The sequence below is a fragment of the Solanum stenotomum genome, chromosome 9, assembly GCF_019186545.1.
Source record: "Solanum stenotomum isolate F172 chromosome 9, ASM1918654v1, whole genome shotgun sequence".
NCBI lineage: Eukaryota > Viridiplantae > Streptophyta > Magnoliopsida > Solanales > Solanaceae > Solanum > Solanum stenotomum.
Genome location: NC_064290.1, coordinates 12,082,124 through 12,096,727, shown reverse-complemented (window position 1 = coordinate 12,096,727; position 14,604 = coordinate 12,082,124). Strand labels below are relative to the sequence as shown.

The 14,604-nt window shown below is 31.8% G+C and overlaps 1 protein-coding gene across 1 annotated transcript; it reads left to right on the top strand.

Annotated features, from left to right (window-relative positions):
• Nucleotides 1-3,270: 3,270 nt before the first annotated feature.
• LOC125877962 (acylsugar acyltransferase 3-like) lies at nucleotides 3,271-4,779 on the top strand. The gene is made up of 2 exons (XM_049559254.1): nucleotides 3,271-3,947; nucleotides 4,030-4,779. Exons 1-2 carry the CDS (start codon nucleotides 3,271-3,273, stop codon nucleotides 4,664-4,666), a joined length of 1,314 nt encoding a protein of 437 aa, XP_049415211.1. The 3' UTR covers nucleotides 4,667-4,779.
• The last annotated feature ends 9,825 nt before the right edge of the window (nucleotides 4,780-14,604 follow it).

The window sequence follows — 14,604 nt, the reverse complement described above, 5'->3', positions numbered from 1 at the left end:
GAGATCCAACCCCGACTCTCGACCCCAACATCCGACTCAGGATCCAACTTTTGAAATAAAATCCAACATTGACACCCGACCCAAGACCCAACAACCAACTTCGACCCAGAAGTTGCCCCAACCCTGACCCGAGACCCAACCTTGACCCTGTCGCTGACCCAAGATCAGACTTTCATCGAGACCCGAGAATCGAACATGACCCCAAACCCAAACCGAGACCTGACCCCAATTTTGACATGAGACCTGATCTCGACATGATTAGACCCAAGACCCGACCTCGACTCTAACCCGAAACCCAACTCGAAACCTGACCAGAGATTCAACCCAATCCTCGATCCTAGACCCGACCCAAGACCAAACCCCAACCCGAGACCTGACCTCGACCGAGACACGACCTCGATCAAGATCCGACCCTAACTCGATACCTAATAATGAAACTCGACCCCGACCTCGATCTGAGACCCGATTCGAGACCTAACCCTGATTGAGACCCGACCCCGACTACAACGCGGGACGTGACCTCGACCCCGACCCAATACCTGATCCCGAGACGTGACGGCCCCAACCCCAATTTGAGACCCAAAATCGAGAATTGCCCTTGACTTGACCCCGAGACCCGAATGGAGACCCAAACTTGACTTGACCCCGAGACTTGACCTTGAGACCCAACCAGATCAAGACCGGACCTTGACCGACACTCGATATCCGAACCGGACCCGAGACCCGATACCTAACCCGACCCGAGAGCCGACCTTAATCGACACTCGATATCCGAACCGAGCCGAACCCGAGACCCGATACCCAACCCCGACCCGAGAGCCGACCTTGACTTAAGACCTAACCCCGACATACAACTCAAGACCTTTCCAGAGACCTAACTTGACACCCGACCCGAGACCCGACTACGGCCCGAGATTCGACCCTGAGACCCGACCATGACACTAAATCCGAAATTCAATTCTAACTCGAGATCTGACACGACTCAATTCGAAACTTGGGAGTTGGGTCTTGAATTGAGGTCGGGAGTCGGGTCTCAAATTTAAAATCAGGAGTCTGATCTATAGGATTAATATTGTGAATCAATACCCAAGATTTAAGTTATGCTGAAAAGTTGAAGTGTGAAGTTCAAAATGATACTTTTTTAAGGAAGTCATTTTTCTTAAATTTGAGGAAAACAAATTGATTTGAAAAATATTTTTCAAAATATTTAAGCCAATCAAACATGAGAAAATTGAAAAATATTTTCCTTTCATACCAAACACACCCTAAATCCTTCATTGTTGTCGTACCCATAAAAAACAACCAACATAAGTATATTAATAAAATCAACATTAAAAGTGATAACAAAATCATTAAATATGGGGCAAATGATAGTTGAATATATGACTTATTCTTATTGACTTCACATCGGCAACGTTTAGCATTTTAATATTCATGTCTTTATAATATAATATGGAGTATAACAAATGTGCAGCATAGTAGTTGTTATTTAAGTACAAACTATATAAGATAATTAGATATACTCGTTTGATGTTAATGATTATTGCCCACTAAGTATCCACTTCTTTCTGTTTAAGGCACGAGCCACTAATTAATATTCATAAGTTTATCTTCATAATTTCCAATTTGATTCTCTCAGCCTACTCAAATCACGGACCATTATATGTATAATTGACAACTTGTCATCTAAAAAATAATTAACTTTAATTTTTTATTTTTTCATAGCCAAAAAAAATGTTATGGCATATATTAAATCACAAGTTTTATGGACATACAAATATTATGATATGTTTAATAATATAAATTTTAAAAATCTTTCTTAAACTTGGTGCACAATAATCAAATTTAGCCAAAAGAACTGAGGGAGTAATTAACTAATCATTAGCTATAAGACGTAATTTGATAGATGGTTTGGAGGTGAGTGATGCAGGTATTAAATTCAGTAAAAGTTATATCATATTTGGTAATTGATTAAGAGGTAAACTATTCATGTCTAAAACTAAGGGAAAAGACTCAAATATATCATCAAACTTTGAGAAAAAAACTCATTTATGTCATCCGTTGGATTTGACTCATTTATGTCATCGCTGCTTGAGAAAAGATTAATTCATGTCATTATTTTTTAACTTTGATTTTGCAATACCATTTTTTTTTAACCTTAATGAGACCCCAAACAACTTTTAAACATTTTTCAATTGGAGTTTTGGATCAAATATTTTTTTTTGTTGTTTCTTCTTCCTCAAGAACATACGAAGAACATTAAGAACTCCCAAATTTTCAAGTTCTTCAATTTTTTACGAAATCACCTCAAATTCCAAGAGTAGCTTCCCTCCGAGCTAGATACCAAAACTCAATATTTTTTGAGCTTGAATTCAAACTAACTCAAGACTCACTTGAAATTTCCTCAAAGTTTCAAAGTTCAACAATATTATTTAATGGTAGAATTTTCTCCACATTTCCAAATTACTTGAAATTTTGAACATAGATTTAAAAAAACACTAGGGAACAAAGATCTAGTGTCAAAAACAACAACAAAAACATGAATTAAAACAAATTTTTGAATTTTTGGGATTGATTTCCATTTTTAAAAAAATATTTTTTCTTACCCATCGGTTTTTTTAACTCCACAAATTATTTTAGAATTTTGATTTTTTTAAAAAAATAATAATTAATAACGTGGCAGAATTATAATTGACCAAGTGTAAAAAAAATTTATAATTGAAGTTGAAAATCTGGGAGTTCTTGATGCTCTTCATGTGTTCTTGGTGTTTTTTTAGGAATAAGAAGTAAAAAGAGTACATTTAATTCAAAACCCCTATTTAAAAGTGTTTAAAGTTGTTTCGGGTCTTGTTGAGGTAAAAAATAATTTAACAAAATCGGAGTTAAAAAATAATGACATGGATGAATTTTTTCTCTAACGACAAGACATAGATGAGCCAAACTTTAACGGATGACATAAATGAGTCTTTTCTCAAAGTTGAGTGACATATTTAAGTTTTTTTCCCTTAGATTAATATTTAGATTGGGTTGGAGTTTACAAAACCGCATAACTAATATATGTATATTATTTTATAAAGGATAGAAGGTGGAATACTCATACATGTATAACTAATATATTAATAAATAAACTCTGGATATGAAAATAAAAATATATAGATTGGCTGATCACTAATACATACACATACGTGCATAACTCTAATCAGCTAGTTGTATATATAAGTTGCAACACTAGTTACTAGAATGAATATCAAATTTGCCAAACGTATAGAGATGGGTTCAATATCACGAATTGTATCCATGTCGAAAAGGATAATAAAGCCCTCTTCTCCAACTCCTTGTTCACATAAACGTCACAATCTATCATTGGTTGATTGTTATGCTAATAATGAGTATGCTTCAACTGTCTTTTTCTACCCTAAACCAACAATCCCTGCTAATAACATATCCCAACTTCTTCAAAAATCCCTCTCAAAAGCATTGACATATTACTATCCCTTTGCTGGGATGTTAAAAGACAATGACTATGTTGATTGCAACGATAGGGGAGCTGAGTTCTTGAATGTCCGTGTTGATTGTCGTATGTCTGATGTTGTCAATTCGTGTGATAATGATAGGAGTGGTGAAAATTGTGTATATCCACAAGGATTGGCTTTTGGAAATAGTAATTCTTTTGATGGTAGGTTAGTAATGGCTCAATTGACTCATTTCGATTGTGGTGGAATAGCAGTCAGTGTTTGCTTCTCTCACAAGATTGCCGATGGATGTAGTTGTGCCATGTTTTTGAGTGACTGGGCTGCTATTGCTAAAGACCCGATTCATGCAAAACCATCTCCTCGATTCGATGGAGCATCCTTCTTCCCACCTATTCATAATGCTAGTTCAAACATATCAGAGGTGAACAACTTACCACATGATGGAGTAGTACAACAACGTTATGTGACTAGAAGGTATGTATACATGTTAAAATTTGCCCAATCAAATACGTTATAGCTATGTATCTAATTACTACTCACAAATTAAAACCAACAGGTACCTTTTCTCTGCTTCAACATTGAATACTCTCAAGGACAAAATTGCTGATTCAGGATCAGGAATAATACAAAATCCTAGCAGGGTTGAAAGTGTATCTGCACTTCTTTACAAATCATGTGCTGCAGCAGCTGCAAAGAGGAATACATCATTTCGACCATCAACATTCACACTATTTGCAAACATGCGTCCACCATTACCCCTGAACACTATCGGAAATGCTCCTGGTTATATTTCCACATCAATAGAAGAGGAAGTAGATATGCAGCTACCCAGAATCGTTGCTGAACTAAGGAAAGGGAAAGAAAAACTCCGTAACAGGTTCAATACTGTTGATCCTAACAAATTGGCGTTTGAATCATTTGAATTAATGAAAGAAGTGGATCAAGTATTTAACAGACAAGGTTTTGATATCTATAGATGTAGCAGTTTATGCAATTTCCCCTTCTATAACGTAGACTTTGGATGGGGTAGGCCACATAGAGTGTGCTTTCTAATTCCTCCCTGCAACATCATTTGTCTGTTGGATAGTCAAAACCGCGATGGAGGAGTGGAAGCGCTTGTGACGTTACAAGAAAGTGATATGAATTTCTTCCAACAAGACCAACAACTCCTTCAGTTTGCTCGCCCAATATAGTATTTTGTATTTCTCTTCTTTTATGTCTATAGTTTTTCTTTTTTCCCCAATTGAATTTCGACATGATGAAAAACTTATTACTACTACATTAAATTTGATATGAACAAGTTGTTGGAGGAAAAGAGGAAACAGGGCAGGTTTCTAGCAATGTAGAATCAACAAGGCTCTACGAGTTTAGATTCTGTAATATAAACCAGGCAAACAATCAATGCGGAAGTAAAAACTGTCAAAATTTTATTTCGAGAGTGTTCACTTGAAATGTTGATTTTGGTCAAACTTTGAAATACGAAAAGTGTCACGTACAGGGAGTACATAGTAAGTAAGACATGCCAACAAGAATATAATAGGGTGTGTCACAAATCGATAATGGTGTCAATCCATCTACACACAAATCCAAACAAATATTTCTTTGTTTACTAGCAAAATCAAGATAATCTCTATCAAAAACATTTCACCATTCATAGTGTTATCTCATACGAGGAGCGAAACTTTTCAATGCATACAACCTCTTTAACCTAGAAATAAGAGATAAGTATGATAACATCATCTTAATTAGAACCATCTTTTCACTAGCCCACTTAAAATGAGCCTAATCATAAAATTTACAACTTTCTAAAACAATATCATCTTTATAGAACAACAATCCTTTTCACAATAATAAATTTTACCATACAACAGTATTACTTGAACATCAATTTTTTTTGTTTTATATAAAACTTTAGGTTTGTCGAAATCTGGGTAAACTAGTTTCCTCATACACCAATAAGAAAGTGCAACGCATCTTGAGACATATTCTAATCTGATTTTTATTTTTATTTTGGTTTCTTGAATGTTCGATATTCGCATTGAAGCTCAATTATTTTAAATTCGCATTGTGTAGGACTCCATTCAGAGAAAGCGCTCTCTACCATGTATTTTTGCATAATCAAACCTGAAACTTCTAATTAAGGAATGAACAGCTTCATCCACTGCACCATATCTTTTGATGGTACATTCTAATCCGGTTTGATATTAAGTATTCTTACATAGTGAACGACTAATCTTTTTTTATTGTTGATAGTAATGAATTGTAATTCATTAGGAACTTGCCGTAAATTTTGTTCAAGATTAAACCCAAAGTGCGTCCCAAAAACATCTTTGACAATCACTACGTTTTATGATCTTTAGAGGAAATTAATTAACGGCAATAGCTTAATTGCCGCTAAATATGTATTTTTAGCAGCAATTAGCACTCTATATATGTCCTTAAAGCCCTTAGCGACAACATTGAATCTAATGACACTTAACTAATGTTAGCACTCTTTATTAATGTGTCTATTTATTGCTGCTAAAAGTTATTTTTATTGTAGTATATCATATTGAACACTATTTTCCTGTGACCCACTACTTTTACCAGCAACGATGTATTCAAATGTACCAAATATATCATCGATCTCTCTATGATTGGTCCACACATAATAATTTGACTTTAACCCCTTACGATAGAGATGAATCTTAATCTTTAAATGAACTAACACATTCATATCGGCATTGAACATAAAATATAGCCAATTTCAACCCCCACCCACGCACCCAAAAAAAATAAATTAAGATTAAGATTTTCATTAAGTGATAACAAATGAGGTGTTGTGAACCATATGCACCTTAAATGTTCAAGTAGAGCGCATCACAACCCCGACTTAGGATTCGTCTCTATGTTCGATCAGAATTTTCTAAACTCACATCGACCTGACCTTAAGTCTCGTCCCATTGGCATCCCTAATAGTTGATCCCAATTAATTTGAGATTGAAGTACAATAGCAAGAGGTTGTTGAACGTGCATCATTTGTGTTTTTCAAATATCAAACCAAACCATTTGTGTCGGATTTTAAAATTTATAAACCAAACCAATAAAACTCGGGTTTTTCAACCTCGGGTTTTTTCGGATTTTTTAGGGTTTTTCGGGTTGTTTCGGGTTTTTCCGGTAAATATTCATAAAACATATAATTTACTAGTACTTCAAATATTTTTTTAGTCCTACCAAAATACAACTATCTAAGATGTTTTTTTAAAATATAACAAATATGATATGATTAATGACACTAAAATATCCAACAAAAATAATAATAATGAAATCGCGTAAAACAAATATTGCAAATTAACAAGTCATAATGAAAATGATCATAATTTAAAAGTACTAAATCATGGTAAAATTAAGTTTAATAAGTATTAGTTACATGACTAAATATTAAAGAAAATTAAAATTAGATTATGTATTTAAACCAATGTAAAACTAAAGAACAAATATTCAATATTATTGTCATTCTTAGTGTTGAATTGATTTTCTTTTTGCATTAGTATTAATTTGATTTTGATTTAAGCTTTATTATAATTACCAACATCTGTGGACTATAATCTTTATTGTCCCATTCATAATTCTAAGTTTCAAACTTGAAATAATATATTAAAAGATAAAAACTATGAAAAAGTATAAGAAATATTTTAAAATTATATCAAAGTAAATATTTTTATGTATAAAATAAAATTTTAAAATTATATATATAATGTCAGGTTGGTTTGGTCTGGAGTTGGTTTTTTTAGTTAAAACCAAACCAACCCAAATATAGTCGGGTTTTTATTTTCAAAACCAGACCAAGTCAAACCAAACCACTAGTCGGGTTTTTTTTCCGGGTTGACTCGATTTGCTGTTTGATTCGGTTTTTGGTTCGGTTTTGTACACCCCTAATTCTAAGGGGACATGGAGTTGTAAGGATCCCTCAACTCTTTTTTCTTTTTAGTTATAAAATAATTATAACGGATCCAATGAGCTGTACTTAATTGGAAAATCTATTTAAATACACAAAAATTGCCACAACATTCTTTAATGAAGAAAAAGTGTTGAATTGGTGTTTAGTGATATTTAAATTCCTTTGATTAGTATTTAGTACTATGGTGGATGGTCACTTCATTGGAAATTAGCTGAGATTTTGTCAGGCCAATTGAAATTATTAATTGCCTTATAAATTTATCCAAAAGTTAGTTTTATATATGGACACATAAGTAAGGAAAGCTATTTTTCCTAATAATGAGTGCAACAACGCACGTTGATAAATTTAATAGTTTGATGAAGGACTATTTTAACTATCAGCAATATCTTGATGATATTTATTTACACTTAAAAATATCCAACTAATCACTGATTAACTCAAAAAGAAAAAAATAGAATTTGTATGTTTTGCACCCCAAATATGATGTGACATGCTACACATTTTTTAGGAAAACATTTCGTTTATACAAACACACCCTAAATTCTTTTAGCCAGCTTAGAGCCAACTTTTTTCTCATTATTTTTTAATCACTCGTTCCATTCACATCAAATTTCGTTCACATTTTTAATCATTAACTAATCAAGATTCTATAGCTGATTTTTTTCAATTATTATAATTAAGCTGGAGTATTAAATTAATAGATTCATCACGTTTAATACTATTACAATGATTCTTTCAGATTAGAGAGAGAACAGAAAGGGAGAATATTTTAATTAATCATGGTTAGAGCGTGTAAAATTTAATATATAAAGTCCTTTAATTTCTTATGCATCTCCATTAATACTTGATCAAGCTAGGTGTTCCTTTTTAATTTCTCCAGTACTACTTCAAGTTACGTATTGCTATGGCAATAATATCTATTCCCAGTAGCACCACAATGTTTCCAATGCCTCAACAAGTATTGAGACAAAATAGAGAGGTAATTTCAACGTTACTAAAACATGTTATTAATGTCAGAAATAATATTCTTCAATATAATTAATATATGTATTGANTAAGTCAAAAATCAATTTATTTTCCAAGAAAACATTTTCTAGGAAAACATTTTCCTTCATACCAAACACAGCCTAAGTAAACAACCATATAAGCCATAGTACAACAATATGTACCCAAACAAGTCATCAAATTCATACAACAACATTCATGCAATTATCATAACTCCAAAACAAGGGTATTAGCCTCTCATGTTCATAGCAACTTTCAAAAGATAGTTATATGCTACAAATAGTGGTGGCAAATGGGCGAGTTGGGTCAAATTTGGGTGGGTTGAAAATGGGTAATAATTCAAGGGAAAATTACTTATATACACACATTTACTTACCTTAATATCCATTTATTCCTACCTTTATTAAAAAATTCAAAAATCCCTTAATTCTCCCAATTCATAAAATCTTTCAGATACATAAATATTTCACTCCTATTTTCAGCCTACACCTACGTTTTCCACTCCCCATTTCACTCTTCCGTTTTATCCCTAAATTCTCTCCACTTCTTTAGTAGTTACAAATTTCAAATTCATTTTAATTTTCAGAAGATCTCTCTCAAGTTTATCAATTAATCTATTTTTGAATTTCAAATCTTTTCTATTTCCAATTAATGATTTCAAATTATTCAAGAGGTAGATTTCTTTCCATTACTTCAATTTTCGATTTCTTTTATTATTATTTTTTGATTTTTTCATCTTAAAAAATAATAATAAAATTACCTCCGCCCCCTGCCCTCATTGAAATCTTATTGAACCTTTGCAATTTTAGTTAATCATATTGTTGTTGAAAATTTTTCTTGAAAAATATTTATTTTCTTTTAATGTTTCTACTATTGAAAAACGTCCAAAAAAAGAAGAAAAAAGTTGGATCTACCATAGCACGGCCATCACTATCAAGGATACATATTTTTAATGTATCTCGTTTATTTTGAGTCTGAAATTTGTCTTTGTTAGTGTTATCATTGATCTAATACATCACTGCTACAATAACATTTGTTTTATGCAATGTNAAAAGAAGAAAAAAGTTGGATCTACCATAGCACGGCCATCACTATCAAGGATACAGATTTTTAATGTATCTCGTTTATTTTGAGTCTGAAATTAGTCTTTGTTAGTGTTATCATTGATCTAATACATCACTGCTACAATAACATTTGTTTTATGCAATGTATAATGTTCATATGTAAGGTATTGATACATAACTCTAATGTTGTTGAATCTTTGATTAGTGCTTCATGTTCAATAGAAATGTACTTGATATATAAACTTTGTGTTATTTATCACACACAAAAAAAGAAGCTTATTTGAAACAATTACATGTATAATGTATTTTTTTTAATTTTAAAATATAGTATTTCTCAAACAAAATAAGATACATAAATAATAATGTATCATACACTATTTTTTTAGTTATGATACGTAAATTCAAATTTATACGAAATATATCTGATACATAACAATTACCAAACAATAATGTATCAATCTCAAACTTAAAATCTTATGGGCAACATTTTCTTATTTAATGTATCTAGTAGAAATACAACACTTATCAATTTAAAGTGAAAGGATCTTCATGATCTCAAACAAAATAAGATACATAAATAATAATGTATCATGCACTAATTTTTTAGTTATGATACGTAAATTCAAATTTATACTAAATGTATCTGATACACAATAATTACCAAATACTAATGTATCGATCTCAAACCTAAAATCTAATGGACAATACTTTCTTATTTAATGTATCTAGTAGAAATACAACACTTATCAATTTAAATTGAAAGGATCTTCATGATGTATCTTCTCAAAATTTTCGATAATTTTGAATCAAAATTGAAAGAATCTTCAATGTACTAGGAGAATAATTTTGAAACTCAAAATTTGCAACAATTTTGAATCAAAACGGAAAGGATCTTCAATGAACTGGAGAAGAATTTTGAATGTCAAAATTTTCGACAATCTTGAATCAAAATCGAAAGGATATTCGATGAACTTGAAGATTCACAAAAGTAATCGTTTGTCCAACAACAATTCCATCACTTTTGTATCCTTCATAACTCACCTCGCTTATCCAAAATTTAGACAAAAGTTTTTATGAAACAGAGAACAAGAAGAAGAAATTTAATTTTTGAATTTTTTGGTTTGTTACACTATAGAATTTTGAATTCTTGACAATAATTTGGAATGGAATAACATAATTTATGGGATCTTAATTTGATTTTCAGCTCTTTTTTTCCCTTAATTAGTGCAACAAATGGATACTATGAGCTCTTAATTTGATTTTTCAGCTTTTTTTTTTCCTTAATAAGTGCAACAGATTGATACATAATGTATCAACAATAATGTATCCGGATTCTTAATTATGTATCCGAAATGCCTAAAAAATATGAATTTATGTAATTACAAAAATAATAGGGCTAGAAGGTAATTTAGATTTTACACTATGGTATTTATGTAAGTTATACATAATTCAACCCGCTCATATTTGATATGGGTAAAAATTGATTGGGTAATAAATGGGTTGGCTAAAATACTAGTTTACCCATATTTACTCATATTTTCATGAATAAATAGTACTTTACTTAAGAATTCAATATGGAGAAAATATTTTAGTCTTTTTTTAGATGAAAAATGTTGAAAATGCTTCATTTAGTTTTATTGTATCATAAAAAAAACATCCTATAACTTTTCAATATAAAATAAATTTATGTAATAACTAGATGAAAATATTTTTAATTTCAAAGTAAATGAATATTTGCATTTTAGGACTAAAACATGATTAATGCACTTTAAGCAATGTTCAATACTAATACATGATTTGCTTATTGTACACTATTATTTATTATCCAATATAAAATTAAACAAATAAAAAAAATATAATTATAATTAACAAAAGAAATGTACATTTAAAATATATATATTTGGAGGGTCAAAGACTTCACCTTTTCAATTATATTAGTTCTATATAATAACATAAAAAGGAAGAGATGTTACACTATTTTTAGTGATATCATGAATTGTGAGTGAATAAAAGTTAGAAGCTTAACCCATTTGACTAATCCATATTTTACCCATATTTTTATGGGTTGAATATGGGTATCAACCCATATTTTACCCATGTAAAAAATCACTCACCCAACCCATTAAAATATGGACGGGTTGGGCTGGTTACAAAAATATGAGCTTATTTTGCCGGCACTAGCTACAAACGTCTAACAAAAGATGAAAAAAGTAAAAATCGAAAGATTTTTATTTGAGTGGGTATTTTAATTGATCCGGGTGGGTCTTTTAATTATGGATAGAATTAATTAAATAAATATTGAATATGTATTTAAGATTGAGACACGTGTGCACCATTAGTTGAAAGGGTATATACACCTCAAAACGTGGACGGTAAGGACATCAGTGTCCTAGAAATACAACAGAGAGTATTGAGGTACCATTTACGATAATTCAGAAATATGGAAGGTCAAAGGTGGATGCATAATTCTTGAAACAATGTCAAGTGTAATGACCCATGTCTGAACCCTAGCCGAGACACAGTACTTGAAACCACAAGTGATCCCAAGTTAAACCTGGGCGTATCATATCATATGAAAATTGAAACGGAAGTTATAACCTGAAAGCATAACTAAAATTAAGTTCAAGAATAAGTCTATTACAATTGAATACTAATGTCTGAAAGTTTCTAATTAAATTGAATAAAACGATGTGCCGGGACAAGACCCCAGACTGCCTGAAAACTAACACAATTAAAGTGAATAAACTATAGTGACTCATAACTGAAGTCCTCTGAATGCGAGGATGACTCACCACGATGCTGAAAGTAGAGAAACTTAATTAGTGTAACGTCTTCCCGTAAATCTGAATTAGGTGTTGAAATCTACATTATAAAAACGATGTAGCGCAAAGTAGCGTCAATATATACGTGGAATGTATTGGTATGCAGGGTAAGGACTGAGATCAACAATTATACAAGAAACTGAAAGAACTATAAATCTGAGCATGAGTTGTATATACACAACCAATAACTAAAGAACTGTGAGTCAAAACTGTGACATATGACATAAAATTACAAAAACAAAAATATATATTTGAGACCATATTTTCTGAAATTATGTCTAAAAGGATGCATATCTAAATATCATGCTATCTTAAAATCTTATAATGATACTATCAAGAAGACATAAAATAAATGAAGTAAATCTTTTAAGTGGGAGTTTCTCTTAACCGACATACATCGCGTGAACTCATGATGCACCAACTTACAATCCCAATGGGAGAGGGTTGCCATATACCTTGTCAGTATATAAAACATGTCTATCTAATGTGGATCCACTAATCTAAGTCTCCCAGGGTAAAATGGTCAATCGCCAAAGCGGTGAAACATAATCCTATAGTGTCACATAGTTTGAAATTTTGAGCTATCTAGAACTCATTCACTCGATGTTAAATATTACTCCCAAAACATATTATCTATATAATTCATAACATATCGATTAGCTTATCTAGAAGCTTATAATGAGTCTTGCTCAAAAATATTTTTCTAAAACATATATGGATGTGAGACTATGCTCAAATCTGTGAGACGGAGCTCAAATCTTTCTTTTTAAAATCATATGTTGAAATCTCTTTCTAAAACATATCTTTCGAATCATGAGAAAAATTTTCTAGAATATGTATACCTTGTAGATTCTCAAAAGAGCTTTCATAATAATATAAAGAGTCTAAAATCATGCTTTAATAAATAAGCTTCAAGAATCATGGACAAAATCATGTCAAGAACTAATAAGAATGACAATGAAAAAATCTTGTTCAACATAAAAAGAAACACAGCAGTCAAAATCCATAATCATGAGTAAGTTCAAGAAATCATGCAATTGAATCATAAAAATGGTGAATGAAAGTGGGCAAAACCCTAACCATAGAATTGAATTCTTAAAATTTTAGAAATCTTAGCTATGAGAATGAAAGGAATTCCTCATTAGAGTCCTAAATACCTTAATCGCTCTGATTACAAAAGTGTGATCTTTGAAGAAGGAGAACCACAAAATCTTTCTTGAACCTTGGAGATGAGTTATGAGGAGCTTTCTTGAAAATCTATGAATTTCATGAGTAGGAGATATTAATTTGTGTTAAGATGAAGAAATTATTAAGTTCTATGGTCAAATCTTACCTTGAATGATGAATGAACCTCTTGGAGGAAGTTAGTTTCTTGAAAACTTCTCTTTTTAGGGTAAATTCTTGAACTAAGGAAGTAAACTAAGTCTTTGAAGGTTATTAAAAGACCCAGAGGCCCGCAACCACGCAGGAAGGCAGTAGTTGCTGCCTCAGTACGCTAGCGCGCGAAAAATGCCTCGTACGCGCAGCCGGCGTGCGGCAAGAAAGTGGGCATAACTTTTTACCCCCAAACTCTAATTGATGCAAACTTGGTGGCATTGGAAAGAAAAGTCATAGACCTTTAGTTTGATAGGTCATGGGCTACCTAATTCATGATATGCTAAGAGATATGGTCGTTTGAAGTTGGCCCTTGCATGAACTATTGTAAAAACTTAGGTGGTAGGAAGGTTTTAAACTTACTTGGTCTTAGAGGTTCCTTATGACCCTAAATCACTTTCGGTACCCTCGCTACACTTGGTAAAGGACCTTAAAACACATCAGAAAGTAGGACATCACGCAATTCAAACGCATATACTTACAATGAACGATTCACATTCTAAGAGTAGAGTTGTGAGGTGTTACATGAAGCCAATCAAAATTGTTAATTAATAGCCTCAACATACCTTATTTTATTCAAAAGTTAGTTTCATATATGGACATATAAGTAGGAAAGCTATTTTTCCTAATTAGTCTAGCAACGCACCTTGAGAAATTTAATAGTTTGGAGGACTAGTGTAATCAGCAATATCTTGATGATATTTATTTACACTTAAAAACATTCAACTAATCACTGCTTAACTAAAAAAACAGAATTTGTATATTTTGCAGACCAAATATGATGTGACTTATCACACATTATTTGTCATTCACGGGCGGAGTTATTAATTTAATGAATGATGTGCAAAATAAAATGTACATTTATGATAATTAACATTTAATCTTTTACCTCATATAATTTTTTGGCGAAGAGTGTGCACCAGATC

Bases quoted from the DNA above. Each gene is read 5' to 3' on its own strand.
- LOC125877962 (XM_049559254.1), top strand. From the start codon at position 3,271: ATGGGTTCAATATCACGAATTGTATCCATGTCGAAAAGGATAATAAAG. The intron at 3,948-4,029 runs GTATGTATACAT...TAAAACCAACAG, and splicing joins CAACGTTATGTGACTAGAAG to GTACCTTTTCTCTGCTTCAA.